Raw genomic sequence first — 15,783 nt, 5'->3', positions numbered from 1 at the left:
ACACAAGCTACTTTCTTGCTTTGTACTTTAGTTTTCCCTGCTCTTAAGAGATATTATCATCTAACTTCTCACAGAAGTCAGGACAATAACAATTAGAGGTCTAGTGGCATACAGAAAGTGAGGTCCCTTCATTATGTAAGACTGTTCATAGCCTACAGTGATGCAATTCAGCCTTGAAAGATACATTCACCAGATGTTCTTAACTATAAGAAATAGCTGTAAAAGGCAATTGAGAAGAGGGACTCTGCATATAGGTCATCTGCCTTTCTCCTCTATTTGCATTGTTCTCCAACTAAGGACTTTGCTTCATGCAATTCCCATGCAGTTCTATTCCCAAGAAGCCTGTGCCACAACTTTAGTCAAATCACAAGAAGAGACGAGTGTCCAGCATCTTTTGAGACTCAGCTCATCTGCCTCGGAGCTATGCTTTTAGTTATATTCCCAGAAGGACACAAAAGCTCATGGCGTAATTTCTCACTCTGCTAAATGTTAGAATCTTTTGACTATGAACTCGTTTTTATAGCTTTTTTAATTTATCAGTTTCTGCCACTCCGGAGCCAACATATAAAAATCTTTTACTGATTGGTCTCCAGCAGTCCATAAAAATCTTACAGTAAATCCTACAGCTGGAGACATACTGCTGGTACCTTGTTGGATGCACTAGACAGCAAAGAGAAATAAACAACTAGTGTAAGAAAGAGCATTAACTTAGTTCCACAGAGCATTTAGAGATTTTTTGTTTGTTTGTTTCATTTAGTTCATAAAGCAATCAAAAACTTCTGAAGTTCTCTGCAAAGCAGAGTTATTGTTCCATGCCAGAAGACCCAGCTGTTCTGAGGGATTTACTCAGAAACTCCAGAAACCCTGGAGACCTAACTGCAGGACAGTCAGACAGGTACTGACCGCTCTCAAAGACAGACTTGATTCTTTATGTTAGCGTACTTTTTAGTCGTACACTAGAGATTTCTCACTATTAGGTTTCAAAGCCCTTTACATAGGAGAAAAACAAAGCAGAGGGATACTCATTATGAATCTCTGGATAGCAGCTGCTCATCTTCCTAGTCATTGTACACACAAGACAGTCATGGGTCCCCAGACTAATGCTGCAACTCTAAGATCTTGACACCAGTCAATTCACAGACAGGTATACTAAGATTCCTGGTTTCCAGTATACTACTTTTATGTATCACAAGCATAATGCAGTGTTGAACACATCAGGGACTACTCTTAGCAGCAAAGAAAAGGTTAATGCTTTCCCAAGTGCAGTTACTCCCAAGACCATTCTGACATTTCAGAAGTCAAGAGGAACTATTATTAGCTGTGCCTAATAATATTGCAAGTTCCCACCCATGGAATCTGTGTGCAATCCTCCACTGAACTGGCAGCCTTTGGCAGTATCACTGCCACATGATTTGAACCAGGCAAGTATCAGAAACATTGCCATAGCACTGTGTAGCCAGCTTGAAAATATCTCCACTGCTCTAGGGAGATGAGTGATCCCTTTGGAATTGGTTTTTGGAACTGTAAACTAATGAATCACTAACAGCTTTAAAGCAGACAAAACGTATTGCAACACAGCATGTAGTGCCACAGAACCGAAGGAAATCTGTTTACAGTGCTTCAGCAGACACTTGAAATCAAGATGCTCAAGAAGGATGAGGCTGTTAAGAGAGAAGCAAAGCTCCAAGTGCTGTGAGTGCAGTTATCCCTGCCAGGGCCAGGAGCCATGCCCTGGTGCCAGAGGTGGGCTCTGACCCCCAGGCGTGCTAACCAAGCACTGCAAGGCAAGGCACAGCTCAAGGGACTGTGTCCATGTGGAAACTGGGCAAGGGACAGAGCTAGAAACAACCTTCTTCTGGGCCTGTTGGTGCATGTGCCTCATGCAAGGATCCGAAATTACTTCTGGCATTCAGACACATCACTGCCTACATCGCCACAGCTGCCTGGAAACCTTGTCAGCAAGGTTTACATTATATTTGGTAATGGGACAAGTTTGACACTAAACTTCATATTCAAGCCAAGGGTCAGCCTTTTGCGTGCGGCTCGTGAGAAAAGGCACCACTTTACAGTTCAGATTCTTACTGAAGCAGTACAGTCTGAAGAAAAAGGCTAAAAAAAAAGTCCACAAAGAATTTGCTGGGCAAGGGAAAGGCCAAAGCTCAAAAAGCTCTTCAACATAAGGACACAAAGCCATAGCTATTGCTTAAGCAAGCTCCCTGCCTTGCTCGTGTCCAGCCAAAACAAGGCTGCCACACAAATAAAATGCCTTGGGCCAGAAGGAGACTAAGCAAAACGCAGCATAACTTCGAAGGGAACAGTTAAAAGCTTATCAGAAAGATGGCAAGTTTGATGAACTAGTGTTGCTTATCTAGAGACTAATTATATATTTAGTAACGCTTTGCTGTAAAATAAGACAGAAGAGCAAGGAATCCCTTCCTTAGAGGATGCTCTTCACCTATTAAACTGCAGTCATGCTTTCTAGTCTCCCTCCCTTTTTAGGCTGCGTGAGTACTATGCACCTTCCAGTCCAGCAAGAAGCCTTACCAGTAGCACTAAGCAAAACCAGAGAGGTTTGTTTACAGGTTCTAAGGTAGGCAGCTGATCAGATAGCTCAATTCACAGCAAATGTCCAGAAGATAGGCAAATTAAAAGACACTCTGAGTATTATTTAAGCGGATTGCTCAAAATTTGCTATTAATAAAATTCATGTAACCACAGCCACAGAAGGCGACTACACACTGAACCAGGAAATAAGAAAGTGGAATGAGAAGGGAAAAATATTTCTCCCTGCTGCACTGGATTTGAGTGGCATATGACAGGCAGCAGGGTAGTACAAATAAATCAAGGAAGGGCTGTTGTTTACAGTTAAGCAGCTTCGGACCCAAAAAACATCTAAATTCCAGTGCACCAACTGCAAAGTAGCTTTAGAAATACCAAAAATAGTTGTAGCAATACCAGCTCAGAGCCCTATCCCCAGTGCTGCATAGCCTTCCCTCCCTTCCCCAAAGAGGCTTAAGAGAAAAAACATACCCTGATCATTTCATTCAAAACCTACCCTTACCCCCTGAACCTGGCACAAAATTCTGCACACTGTGTACATTTGTAGCTTGCAGGCTGGGACAGATGTACCACGTGTACTTCCTCTGCTTTTAAAGTGAAAGAATGTGCTCACAAATCAACAACAGTTTTACGAGGAAAACGAGGGAGGATCTTCAGTTCTCATCATATTTGGAGCCATGTTCAGAACAACAGGCGCAGTCACGGCATGGGGAGCAGTGGCATGGCATGCCCCTGACTCAGCCACACTGCTATTTAAAAACCCCAGCCCTTCTAGGAGGGTTAGCCCAGGGCAAGGCTGAGCCCTGCAGACAGCCCGCTGCACCACTAACTGAACACAGGTCTTTACACCATGGAGCATCCCTGGAATTACTCGCTTCTTCAAGCTGTATTGAGAAGTATTTTCATTCAGTATTAAGAGGAGGCTGCATCCAAGCTAACCAGGGTTGTGGCTACCTGAGGGTTTCAGCACAAACCTTCTACAGGTACCTGCCTGAGCCTTCTGTATTGGTACTATTGATTTAAAGTGACAGTTGCAGCAATACTTACACTTAAAATACAGACTCCTGCCCATCAGGCAAGTGAACTGAGACCAGTATGCCAATTATACAAGCACAGCTTATCAAGCTGTAAAGATTTTGGGATGCAGCAGACCTGAACTACAGGCCAACCCCCGAACTGGAGAAATCAAAGTTGACTTGAACATCTACTCCAGTGCCAGGCCAACTCACGCACACTGTCCTGGGAAGATCAGGTATAAAACAGTGAATCTCAGACCTAGAAGCCTCTATGCCACCCAGGCTCCCAAGGCTGAAATAAGAATGCAATGCTAGTTTGCCTGCAGTCATTACACATGTACAAGGAAAAACTGCAAAGTAACTATTTTTCTATTTTTGTTTTCTTTTCAATGTTTTGAAAGGTCAAATGTATTTGCCCTCTGCTGTGTTCTCTTTATCAGTGCTTAAACTCAAGCACTGCCAGATGAACCACGAGTCGTGCGAACACGTCAGAAATACAGTGTCAAAAGTAGATCCATTGTACATGAATTGTATGCTCAGTTGTCAGGGGAGGGTTGTTTCTAAAACTAACAGCTAGTTTGCAAATGTGCCTGAAGTCAGGTTGTCTTCCCTTTAATCTTTGCTTTTCAGCTGGCCTCTAAGAGATGTCAAAAAAGTAAGAGAAAGGGAATAAGCCTGTGAAATTATATGTTAGCAGGAGTGGTAGGGGGAGGGAAGTAACATAATATCTGATAAAACTTAGGAGCATTTCTCTCTCATAGCAGCTGGCCCATAATATTCATTTCAGCAAGACATTGTCTAGCTTTTCTTGGTATCTAACTTTCTTCATATTTATTGCTGGAAAGCCATAATAGAGTTGTCCCTCCCCTCCAGGTTCTCTGGCCCTTTCCTACCTTTCCATTTTCTCTAGGACATACTCACTTCCACCAGTACGCAGTTAAAAAGAATGTAAGGGAAGCAACCTTTCTGATATATAAAATCATTTCAGACATTTAAAGTAGTAACATGCAAACAGTTTCAAAACAAACTGCAATGTGCTTTCCTGCAACAAAGGCTTGTTTGGACTCACACCTTGTACCCAGTTTGTTCTGTTGTCTCCCTTCCCATTCCTCCCCAGCCAACTAGCCAATTAGGGATAGGCATCTCCTAAGTTTTATTTCATCTGTGTGGTAACAAGTTTCCCAAAGCATCAGTAGAACGAATTTAATGATCATAAACACAACAATGTCAAAGCAGCAGACAGAGATAAATATTGTCCATTAAGACATACAGTAAACAATAATAAAAGAATCCCATCAAAACATAAAACGTAGAAGAGGAGAGCTCTGCAGCTGGGCAGCTAATGAATGCTGGAAACAGATACAAAGTTTTACAAAGGATTAAATTTCCTGCCTCTTGTAAAACAGTATGCTGATACACACACAAATGTGCCTAAACCAGAGGCACTACTGGCAGTACTACTGTTTACTGATGTCAACAACTTCAGATCCAGATATAAGCAAGAGCTCTGGATACGGGTGTCAGGCTAAATTGTCAGGTAAGATCGTGTGTAAATGAAGATGTGGAAATCAAGCAGAATCAGTCTAGATGCTGCACTCCATTCCTGTATACACCTGTTAACTGTATCACAAATATAAAAGGCTACTTGCCAAATCCTAACAGCTGCAAAAATTTACAGGACACTGAATACCATTTTGTATTTCTTTTTCCCCTTGTTTTTTTTTCCCTTCCATTTTTGTGTGTTAAGGTCTGATCTCCTTTCTTGTATTCCCCAGACAGCCAAGAAAAGAGACAAGGAATTCAACAGCTATGTCAGCATGTTTATTACTAAATAACTATCCCAGAGCTTCTGGCTCTAAGAGATCACCAACTTAAAACCATTAACGGGCCAGCCAAATTAAATTCTTTTCCACACATACAGATAGAACTACACTGCCTTAGGGGACTGAGGGAGAAAGGAGAAAGGTAATACGAACATACCAAGAAATGCACAAGATTGGGGCCACATAGGCAACTATGAACATTGTACTGTTCGTACTAGTGTGTTTCACTAGCGAAAGGTGAGAGTTTAACACTGCACTAACTCTAGGTGACCTGCAGATTACCCAGTGAAAACAGCCAGGACCTATGTAAAACACTAAAGGAATGAGACTCCTTAGGTGTGTGTCTGGTTTTCCTCATGCTGCAGGAAAATCCCCATCTTATCTATCACCAAAAGAACAACACCTATAAGCAGCAAAAACAGGGATGGACTTTGCAAAAGGGCCTGTTGAATTCCATCTAAGAGAAGTTAAAACACAGTAGCAAAAAGTATTCATCCTTTCCCGCAACACTAGAAGTTCTGGAAGAAAGTTTGAGTAGAAAAACTAAAAGCACTCAGACTATCTGAATTTCTTCTCTGTTCCACTTCATCTGCTCAAAAAAGTAATTTGAACAAGGAAATTACAGGAACACTGATGCTTCCAGTCAGCCTGGAGGTAAGGCACAGAGAACCACTCGTGCTGTGCATGATTGCTTTTTCTTCCTTCACATCCCAGCTAGACTCCACAAACACAGAGCACGCAGAAATCAGAAGTCGAGAACAAGTAGGAAAAATGATTTTGTTCAGGTTCAACATGAGCTATGACAGACAACCAAGTCTGTTTCTGTTTTGGCTAAACTCCTTCAGCCACCCACAATCAGTGTTTATTTCCCATGCACAGCAAGAAACAGGTTCTGTGCAGCTTGGCTTTGACTCCTGAAGGAACAAAAGCTTTGAATCTTGGAAAGTAAGTGTAAGAAGATTGAATTCTCATTTCAGAGGGATATAACCACACAGGAAGAGGCAGCTGTTCCACAAAGCCAGAGATTAGCTTTCCATAGTCAATACAAGCCTACAAATTCTCATGGTTTGGGCTTGTAACCAATTGTCCATCCCTGTGCCATCATCCTCCCAGGAATTCAAACATTTAGGTGCAACTCACTAATAGTGACACTTTAGGACAATATCACCACACTTCCAGAAGTGTGACAGAGTAGTGGAACATTCCTGACTAGGCAGCTCACCTCCTAGCAGAGGAACCCAAGCTTTTGGTAGATCTACCTCCTGCAGTCTGAGGAAAGGAAGGAAGATGGGAACTTTTATCAGTGAACAGGCAGTGCAGGAAATATTCTGCCATTGAGACTACATCTCACACTGCTCCCCGTGCTTGGGTAGAGGAGTGGTGCTGGATGTTCCCACTGTATAGTTGGTTGTGTGTTATCTGCCCTTGTCTTCTACCCCAAACTGTTTTGGTCTCAGATGCTGTGGGTATATATAGCACTGCCAGCCGCCTCCTCCTCCTCTGCTCCAACTGATCATTTTGCCAGCAGCCATCACAAAAACACCAGTTGTAACAAGTACCCTCCATTTCCTTATGCCTTAAAGAACTCTGTGCAGTTACGATTAGCTAAACATTTTCTCTTCTTAGTTTCCTCTATACACAAAATACTAGCTGTACAGAGAGAGGCAGTCTTTGGCAGATCATAACTAATTATATTCTTGAAAGTTGAGCTGCATTATTATATACACCAGCTTCTGATTGGCTTAAAGACTGAATTTATTCTGGGCTCCGTCCAATCAGAATTAATCTTTCTCTAGTACAATGAACTGTCACTCCTGAATCAACACCACCAGCAAAAGTGACAGCAGCCTCCATCATTACTCAACTAAGATAATAGAACTAAAGTCACTGAAACAGGCAGATGTTGGAGGCTGTCTCCCATTTCAGAATAATGTTCCTGTCGTAACTCAGCATTTATTTTAGGGAAGCAAGGATAAATTCATTACCATTTACAGGGTACTCAGATATAACAGTAATAGAAGCCATATAAGCCTCCCAACAGGTGCACAGTAGAAACGCACATGGCATTGATACTAACCATCCTTCACCTCAATAACACAAAGAGGGGGGGAAACACAATCAGTCCATGTCCACTGGAGACATGCTCCCATATTAGAGTGAGCAATAGTGTTTTGCTATTGCAAACTCAGAAAACTGAAGTTGAAAGACATGCAAGACCAGAAGTCATTTCCACAAGATACAAAAGTTTCATGATTTATTCCCAGCATCCCTATTTCCTGATAACATTTTGTATCCAAAATTATCATCTAAAGAGCTGCTGTTGTGTGAGATTGCAATAATCAATATCCTCACCACACAGAATGCCACACTTCTGCATTAATAACTAAACTGCATAGATCCAACAATTAGGGAAAACTACCGATGACATTTAAAACTGGAGATCGTATACTTAAAATTTTTAAATGAGATCTTTTAACTAAAAGCATTAGAAGAAAATAATGATTCCAAAAAGAGAAGCAAGTGTCAGATCCTTATCTATTTCTGAAGTGTAAGTGGGTGCAATAAGGTATACTTCCCATTACTGCTAGGCTTTAGTGACCATCCTTACATTGTTGTCTCACTGAATAACATCATCTGCAACGATATCGCCACATATTAAGGAAAGGTGATCAAATATGGGCCTAACTACTTTAGTGTTTAGGTCAGAGCTGTACATCAGTAAATGGATAGGATTATTGATATTCATAAATCAAGATTTATGGAGTTCAGAGTCCAGATAGTTCAACCAGATCATGAATTATGAAAACAAGAGACACTTTGGAAAGGAATAAAACCACTTAGCCTGACACACAATACAACCTTCAGGCAAACGCCCAGAAATCAAAACTGAGTTTTATGTACTGTCCTATTTTAATTTAACTCTCATTTATCTTTACCGCAGGTTTTTCATTTTGCATTTCACCTGAATAAGGATGGTAGATAATATCCATGACTTCCTGGCACTTGCAAGACCAGTTATCTTATCTTGGCAGAAGGTCAAACTGAACACCTTTCAATTTGGCCAGTTGTCTAACTGTACTGAACAGCTCAAACGTGCAGCTGAGAGATCCATTCCTGCTGCGCAGCATGGTTGGAGTTGCTCAGCTTCCTCTGAAACAGCTCTGAAACAACGGGTTTAATGGGGAGGGAAATGCCCATCCAATTCTAACAACTAATTCCATCTCCTTTCACTTCAGGAGCAAAGTACCAGATGCTCTGGATTTCCTGCTTTGTCAACTATAGAGCAGTGCTATGCTCAGCTCTCACATTTTGATATAGTTGTTCATTGTCTGATAAAACATGGTTCCTCAGGGAAAGCAGAGGGCTGTCTCTAGACAAACATATAAATATACCTTATTTGGCAATATGGAAACTCAAAGCCGGTACTTGTCTACAGGAATACGTAAGATCTTGGAAACAGTTCCCACGGTATTCTCTGTTCCCAAGCAGCTACCAACTGTTGGCTCAAAGTTAAAATATGACAGACACGTTAAAATATCAAAGACCATCTTGCATCAAGGAAACTGTAATAGGCTGAGGAAGGGGCAGCTTTACATGATTTCCCCCCTGCTTTGTCCTTGTATGGTGTCTATACAAGCCATGGATCATACTCCAAACTCATGCATGCCAGGACAGCTCCCTAGTGGATTCAGAGGAATTTACAGCAGCTTAGAATTTCTGCCTTTATACAGTGACTCCACAGAGAGTTGCCAGCTTTTATTTTACTGTTTGGGGTTCAAAGTCCCTTACATTTGACTTAGGGTCTTCTTTAAAGATAGTTTGCACAGAAGCCCTTCTTGCATTTCCAGGTTATTCCAAGACAATGAGAAGAAATAGACTAAGTGTCTATAAAGCAGATGAGCCAATTGTCAGTGCAATAATTCTGTTGTAACATGGTTTTTTGCTCCATTGCAATTCAAACAAAACTCAATGTACTAACAGTTTTATAGACTGATCCGAAGCAACGTGAGAAAGAGGATGACTAACTTCTCCCTCTGCCACAGATGTGTTACTGTCCATGTGGCATTCAGCCATTTCTGTGCAGAATCAGTACTCCTCCAGCTGTGTTTCCAGCCAAGCTTGCCAACTTTGCCCTGGAGCAGATAGAGGAGCACTCACACTTAAGATATCTCAGAGGAGGAAGAGAGGGTAACCCTCAACAGTAGTCTTCAGCACACAAGTAGTAATAGCTGAGAAAAGCTTACAGATATAGATCTTTGCAAGTAAGTCTCTTATGCCTTAAATTCAAGTTGTAAACCTGTGATGTGTTCCATCTATATACATATTTCTTTGCATACAGCCATATTAAAAGTGCTGTGACAACTTAACAGTCCAGAACCTGTGGTTTTCAGCATATTGAGTCCTCCTCATGCACGAGGACCACAAGGTCCACCTGCCACAATGACTTGTTCACCGAAAACTTCTTCAAACTTTTGGAAACACACTTTCTATCGGTACTCCTATTAACACAGCCTTCATATACACAAGAATTATTTGCTCTTCATTACATACCAGACTGAAAAGTCCTTGGGAATTAAATATTAGCTTTTTGAAATATATACATTGCCATTATCCATAAGGAATTAAACATTAGTTGTTCACAGCAGGAGAACAAAAGTGTTTAGACTGAAAGAGATAGCTATTATTAGTGGAGTTTTTTTTCTAATAAATGATAGTTTGAGGAGTAGAATCTTTATCAAATGGAGTCTGAGAAACCTTAGGCAATAAAAACTTATTCATTCTAGAGAGTTGCATATGAGTGCCCAATTTTGAGGCACTTCAAAGTTTGAAGGTGGATGTTCAGCTCCCTAAAAACAAGGTTCAAAGGTACCAAATCAGACATCCGTACATGGATATTCATACATATCAGAAGTTATTTAAACACCTTAGTCAGCTTTTCCAAGTGGTTAGAAATACTGATAAACCGCTGTATGCTGAAAAGATTCACCCCACTCCACTCCTAATAGCTCATTTATTTTAGACTGTTCTTAGAACTGTTTTAACCAGCTCCATCAAACCAAATCTTGAATGTCTCCTTTTTTCTTTAGCCAAGAAAAGTAATGGTGCAAAAACATAGAATACTGGATAAGTTAGAAGTGGAATGAGTTCCCTTCATACAAAAGAGTGAGGCTTTCAAAGAATTAGATGCTTCTGTTTGGCAGAGAATAGAGTCCACATTCACAACATTAAAAAAAGCAGTGGGCAATTTCCAAGATCTTTGAATAATGACACAGTGGCTAATAAAGCAAACATTTTTCACTCCTCTTTGGCATTTAATAACCTACTGATTTGTATACACTAACATTGCACTAGCTGCAGGACACATGAAGTGACAGAAAAAAAACAGTCTCCCATCTGGGCTGGTCCCATCCATCTGGTGATTTGGGCAGGGCACAGTGCAACCATATGGCCATGATCAAGAACCCACTAATATCATCCAGAGTTAACTGGGAAGAGCTATAGCCCACTTAGTCTCCTAAGGATGATAAATCCCTCTCATTCTGTCTCTCCTCCCCAGTGGACATGGCAGATTTGTCTTTTTGCCTGCACAGACGAAGCTTTGCTGGCTAGAATACTAGTGATACACAAAAAAGGGAATTTGTTGCTTGTACCTGTCAAAGGCAGAATTAAGAAATTATCTCCATGAAACAATTAAAAAACCCACTAACCTCACATTTCTGCCTCAAGTCCCAAAGGAACCCTGAAACCTGAGGCCAAAATCCTGACACACAGCACATTCATATAGCCCAGCAGCTGACGATTAGAGATATATTCTTCCCGCATAACTGCTGGAGTCACAACAGTAACAGCTCTGTTATCTAGCTTGTCCTTACATATTAATAGAATGCAAAGGGCCTACTTATCTAACAACAAACAGGAAGAAAATGAAAGGCAGAACTCCATGTCTTCTCGAACAGGCACCACTGTTGCTATCTATGTAGTTCTAATAGTTCCCATCTCACTGGTCTACTGAGATACCTTTTAGAAATACTTGTTTCCTAGCTGAAAAGTCACTACAAATCAAGTCAATAACCCCCAATGGATCACCACAAAGATATTGTATGTGGTAGAATAACCTTTTTTAATTTTTGATCATCAGAAACAGGAACCACCTCCCAAGGTATTGCCTGAGCTACATCTTAAATTGAAAGATAAAGTCTCAAGTAGTAGACAGCCAAGTAGGTTTAATTGTAACGCTGCAACTCCAACAGCATTTTCATGACCAGTTTCCACTCATCTATTGTAACAAACATCCCTTGCTTGGCAGTAAGGAGTCTGGTCAGGTCCCATGGAAGAATATCTTTAAAAGGTTAGAGCTGTTGCCTAAAGTCATACTAATTCACAAGGGGCCAACCTCCCTCCAAGGTAGCGTTTGACAAATTGCACAGCATGACTGCTGGGAGGGTTCTGTGTTTTGGGAGACACCATCTTTTGGATGAGATATGTAAGCGGAGGATCTTTCTGACTGCGTAACCAAAAACAGTAGCCTGAAACCGTAAGGAGTAAGCGTCAGCCTGCTCACAAAATGCTTATCAGTACAAACAATTATACATAATAATCAGCAATTGAGTTTGACATTTTTAAAGCATTTTTAGAGAGATAAGACTTTTTCCTCTAGAATTCTCAAATAATAAGCAGTCTTAAACAAAATAAGACCTACAGCAACATGATACAACATCGAAATGCTTGGTCAGAATTTGAACATAATCTTTAATGTTATATCAGAGTTTGTGTGAGCAAGATTTTTGTTTTTCCTGAAGCTGCTAAATTTATTTCTTTTAATCCGTGGTGCCTACTTTTGAGCTGTGCATGGAGCCCTCTTCTGGAGAAATTTGTAAAAATAAAAGCTTAGGAATGCAGCAGGGTGGGCTATGCATTTTGGGAAACAGTTTTAGGACTAATTTTCTCTATTCACTGCAATGACAAGCTTGTGAAATCTATACTTTTTTCCAATTGACTTAGTTGCAACCCAGTAAAACATGACAGTTATTGTTAAAGCTATCAAAAAAGGATTTTCCTCATCTTATAAGCTTTACTTACAATTTTATGTTGATTTGTCTGTCTGCCTGAAACTCATAGCATACAAAAGCAAGCCTGTAAAAAACTTTTGGTTTAAATCAAATATTTTGTATATAGGCCTTAGAAAGCATCCTTTGGGAAAAAACATAAGAACCACTCTGATTTGATAGATTTAAAAATCTGTATGCATTTACTGCTTAGTGTACATTATATATAAAAACTGCACAAGCTACCAGCTACATTTAGTTTTTATTGTCAGCTTCAGATCAATAAAGCTGTATAGTATAGATATGCTTTCTAGTTTTAAAGGTGATTGTGAATTAAAAATTACTTGAAACATATCTTCCTCAGCTATTGCAGCTAATATTCAGTGTTCTTCTTGATGAACACGGGACAGTTGGTAGTAGTGTAAATCTTTGCAAAAGAAAAAATTCATTTATCACCCACCTGTTTACCACAACTTTTACAAACCTACTTAATGGGCTGAAAAAGCAATCACCCATCCTTTTAATGCCTCAAAAGGCTTTTATTTTAACATGTTTAACAAATGCAGTTGAATTATATGCAGAACAAGAAAACACAAAACCAGAGTTACTAGTTTTAGAAATGATCTTTTAATTAAAAATAAGCACTTTTTCAGTTCATGTTCTTATGAACATAAGTATTTCCTCAAACTTTTTTTCTACCCTGTAAACTTTGCTATGGTTACTTTGAAATGAAGTTATTCTTCTGCTTCCACAGAAAGTATTGCATTACTAGATTGCTATTGCTTCAAAATCATTTTATCAAAACTGAACTTTGCAGGTTCCACTAGCATTGTAGTATATGAGGCATTATTACTACTGCTAGAGGAGAAAAAAGAAAACTTGTAACATTTTGGTATTTTTTTCATAACCACTACACAGCCAGATGGTTTCATTTGTTTAATATGTTGTTTCTCACATTCTTCTGTTTACCCTTCCTGTCACATGAAAGTTGTGCATGTGGTGTGTCAAAGAGAAAAGCCAAACAGCATTTCAGTAACTCCCTTTTCCTCCTCTACCATGTCATCACCTTCAGTTCATGCTTTAACCTGCCAATACCCAACCACCTTATACCTGAATTTAGATTTATGTACACTTCCTTATAATATCCTAATTCATTAATTCTTAGACATGAGCTATAAAGTAAACTTGGAGATGTATTAAATCACCAGGTAGAGACATTGTCAGATGAAGCTACATATGCTAATAAAGAAGGTGGGGTGCAGTTTAAGGACCTAAATACAACCCTATACTAAAGCACCACAAGCTCAGCCCTGCAGTATACTTGAACCCATCTCAGCCCAGCAAGAGAAGAAACCCTGAAGTATTGCTGAAAGTTATCAATAAAGCACACAGTTGTTTTCAGAATCAGGTGTTCTGCACCTTGTCAGATTTTAAGTAGTTACTGATGTTAAAGATGCCAGCTATGTGGTTTAATAGGCCTTAGAAGTCCATCCTCCTCTATCATACACATACTGCTTTCCCTGCAAGGGACTGCTAAAGAAAAATCAAACTCAAGCCAATTAATTTAGTAGTGTGCTAAAAAGATGGACAATAAAGGAACTGAAAACACAGAGAAAGCCAAACAAACTGCAGTCCAGATGGCAGGTCTCAAGTCCAAGGTGAAGGACCACCAGCTCAGTATATCCACAGGTTACCTTTACACTGCCTGTGCCCTCTCCCCCCAGCCCCTCTGCTCCCCAAGCATTGCCTCCCACTAGCAGCTTTGCCAGTCCAGGCTGGATCTCAGCCCACTTTGACAACTTCTCCTCCCCAGGAGCCCTTTGGGCATCCCCAGCCCATCAGAGAGCCCTCCAGCTCTCCCCAAGAGCACAGCTTGCCCACTCCTGCAGTAGTCCCAGCAGAGCTGCCCTCTGCCCAGCCCTCCCAGCCTCAGCCCGGGCTCATAGGGAGGCCCTACAAGAAACTCCGTGTGTCCCCAGCAGATGCTGTTCCCACTCCTCAAACTCATCCTTCACCAGTGCATTCAGACACCATACCTATGGCCCAAAGCAGCTGCTTTCATTTGTTACACTCCCTGAAGCAGGATTATTATCCTGAACCCAGCCAAATGCCTGTGTGCTTGCTCATGAGTCCCCAGCCATCGAGTCTCTTACTATCCCGGTAACTTCAGCAACCCACATTAATGTTTTTACTCCTTATCAGGGGAAGCCAGGACTCAAATACCATAGCCTTGACCCGCAACATACATTCAGCTCACCCTACTGCTTCCTACTTACACACTCTTGATGTATCTCCTCTCAGGGATAAAGCTCTCCCAACAGTGATCCCTCACCCATTTTTCTCCCTACCCTATCTTGAAAAAGCAGCCTGAACACCTCCTGGAGATCGCAGTTACCCAAACACGAGTGCACAGACTCAGCGTCCCAAGCAGTAGTTTGACGCTTTAAAACCTACCAACCCCTTAAGGGTTAACAAAGTCAAAAAGGAATTAACTTTTATCTCTACTCAGTGCACAGGATGCCAGTGTCACTGTCACTAAATGCGAGAGTTTACTGAACTCCTAAGACAAAAGAAGGAAGGATGCGTTTAAGCTGGACGATAACAAAGGATTTTCAAACCTCCCCAGAGCTTCCAAAAAGTGAGCCCTGGAACAGCAGCGGGAGGAAAAGAGCAGCCAGGAGGTATGGAGAAGTCAAACCCCAGCGAGTCCCTTCGCTTTGACAGACAGCGGCAGCGGGGCTTCAGCAGCTCCGTGTTTTTAAGGCTGGGTGTTTTTTCCTCTGCTTTCTGGCAGAGGGGGATCTATTACATTTAATAAGAGAAAGGCTACACAGCAAGTCACTAACAGAGTATTACACATCTATCAAGAGAATACAGGGAAAGGAAACCTTTTGCACGGTCTGATTTTATTTTTCCTCCATATTCCTCCCTTTTTTTAAAAAAAAAAAAAAGGCAATAAATAATGTCAGCTGCCTATAACGGTCTCTAAGCCTGCTACCCGGCAAAAGCCAGAGAGGAAAGAGGCAAATCAAAGTTGCAGCATTTGATATGACAGAAAATATTGCTGCTGCAGCTGCTACCGAGACACTTGAAAGATTCCCCCCACCACCCTTCCTGAAGGGAAACAAAAAAATGCTATATATCACACAGCGAATCTGTTGTAATTGTAAATCAAGGAACTATGAGATTCTACATTCCTAGAAACTGGCTTATAGCAGAGATCTTGCATCTTTCAACAGTAATTCAAGCAATGTATAATTACTCAGAAATCAGACCTGAATTACAAATACTTTCAAATCCAAATGCACAAGAGAAGGAAGATGAAAGCAAGCAAGTTAA

At 40.8% G+C, this 15,783-nt stretch overlaps 1 protein-coding gene across 1 annotated transcript in view; it reads right to left on the bottom strand.

Moving 5' to 3' along the window:
* The window catches only part of CDH13 (cadherin 13), a 483,658-nt gene extending 468,354 nt beyond the window's left edge, over positions 1–15,304 (bottom strand). Inside the window, exons 1-3 of the mRNA XM_086620685.1 lie at positions 15,210–15,304; positions 6,203–6,214; positions 1,823–1,861 (exon numbers count right to left, since the gene is read on the bottom strand). Of these exons, the coding sequence (XP_086476811.1) occupies positions 1,823–1,861; positions 6,203–6,214; positions 15,210–15,304 (146 nt within the window). The remainder of the gene's footprint in view (positions 1–1,822; positions 1,862–6,202; positions 6,215–15,209) is intronic.
* Positions 15,305–15,783: the final 479 nt, after the last annotated feature.

The sequence above is a fragment of the Tauraco erythrolophus genome, chromosome 15 (genome assembly GCF_009769465.1).
Source record: "Tauraco erythrolophus isolate bTauEry1 chromosome 15, bTauEry1.pri, whole genome shotgun sequence".
Classification (NCBI taxonomy): Eukaryota; Metazoa; Chordata; class Aves; order Musophagiformes; family Musophagidae; genus Tauraco; species Tauraco erythrolophus.
Note: the sequence above shows the minus strand (reverse complement) of the source record. Positions and strands in the feature narration are given on the sequence as shown.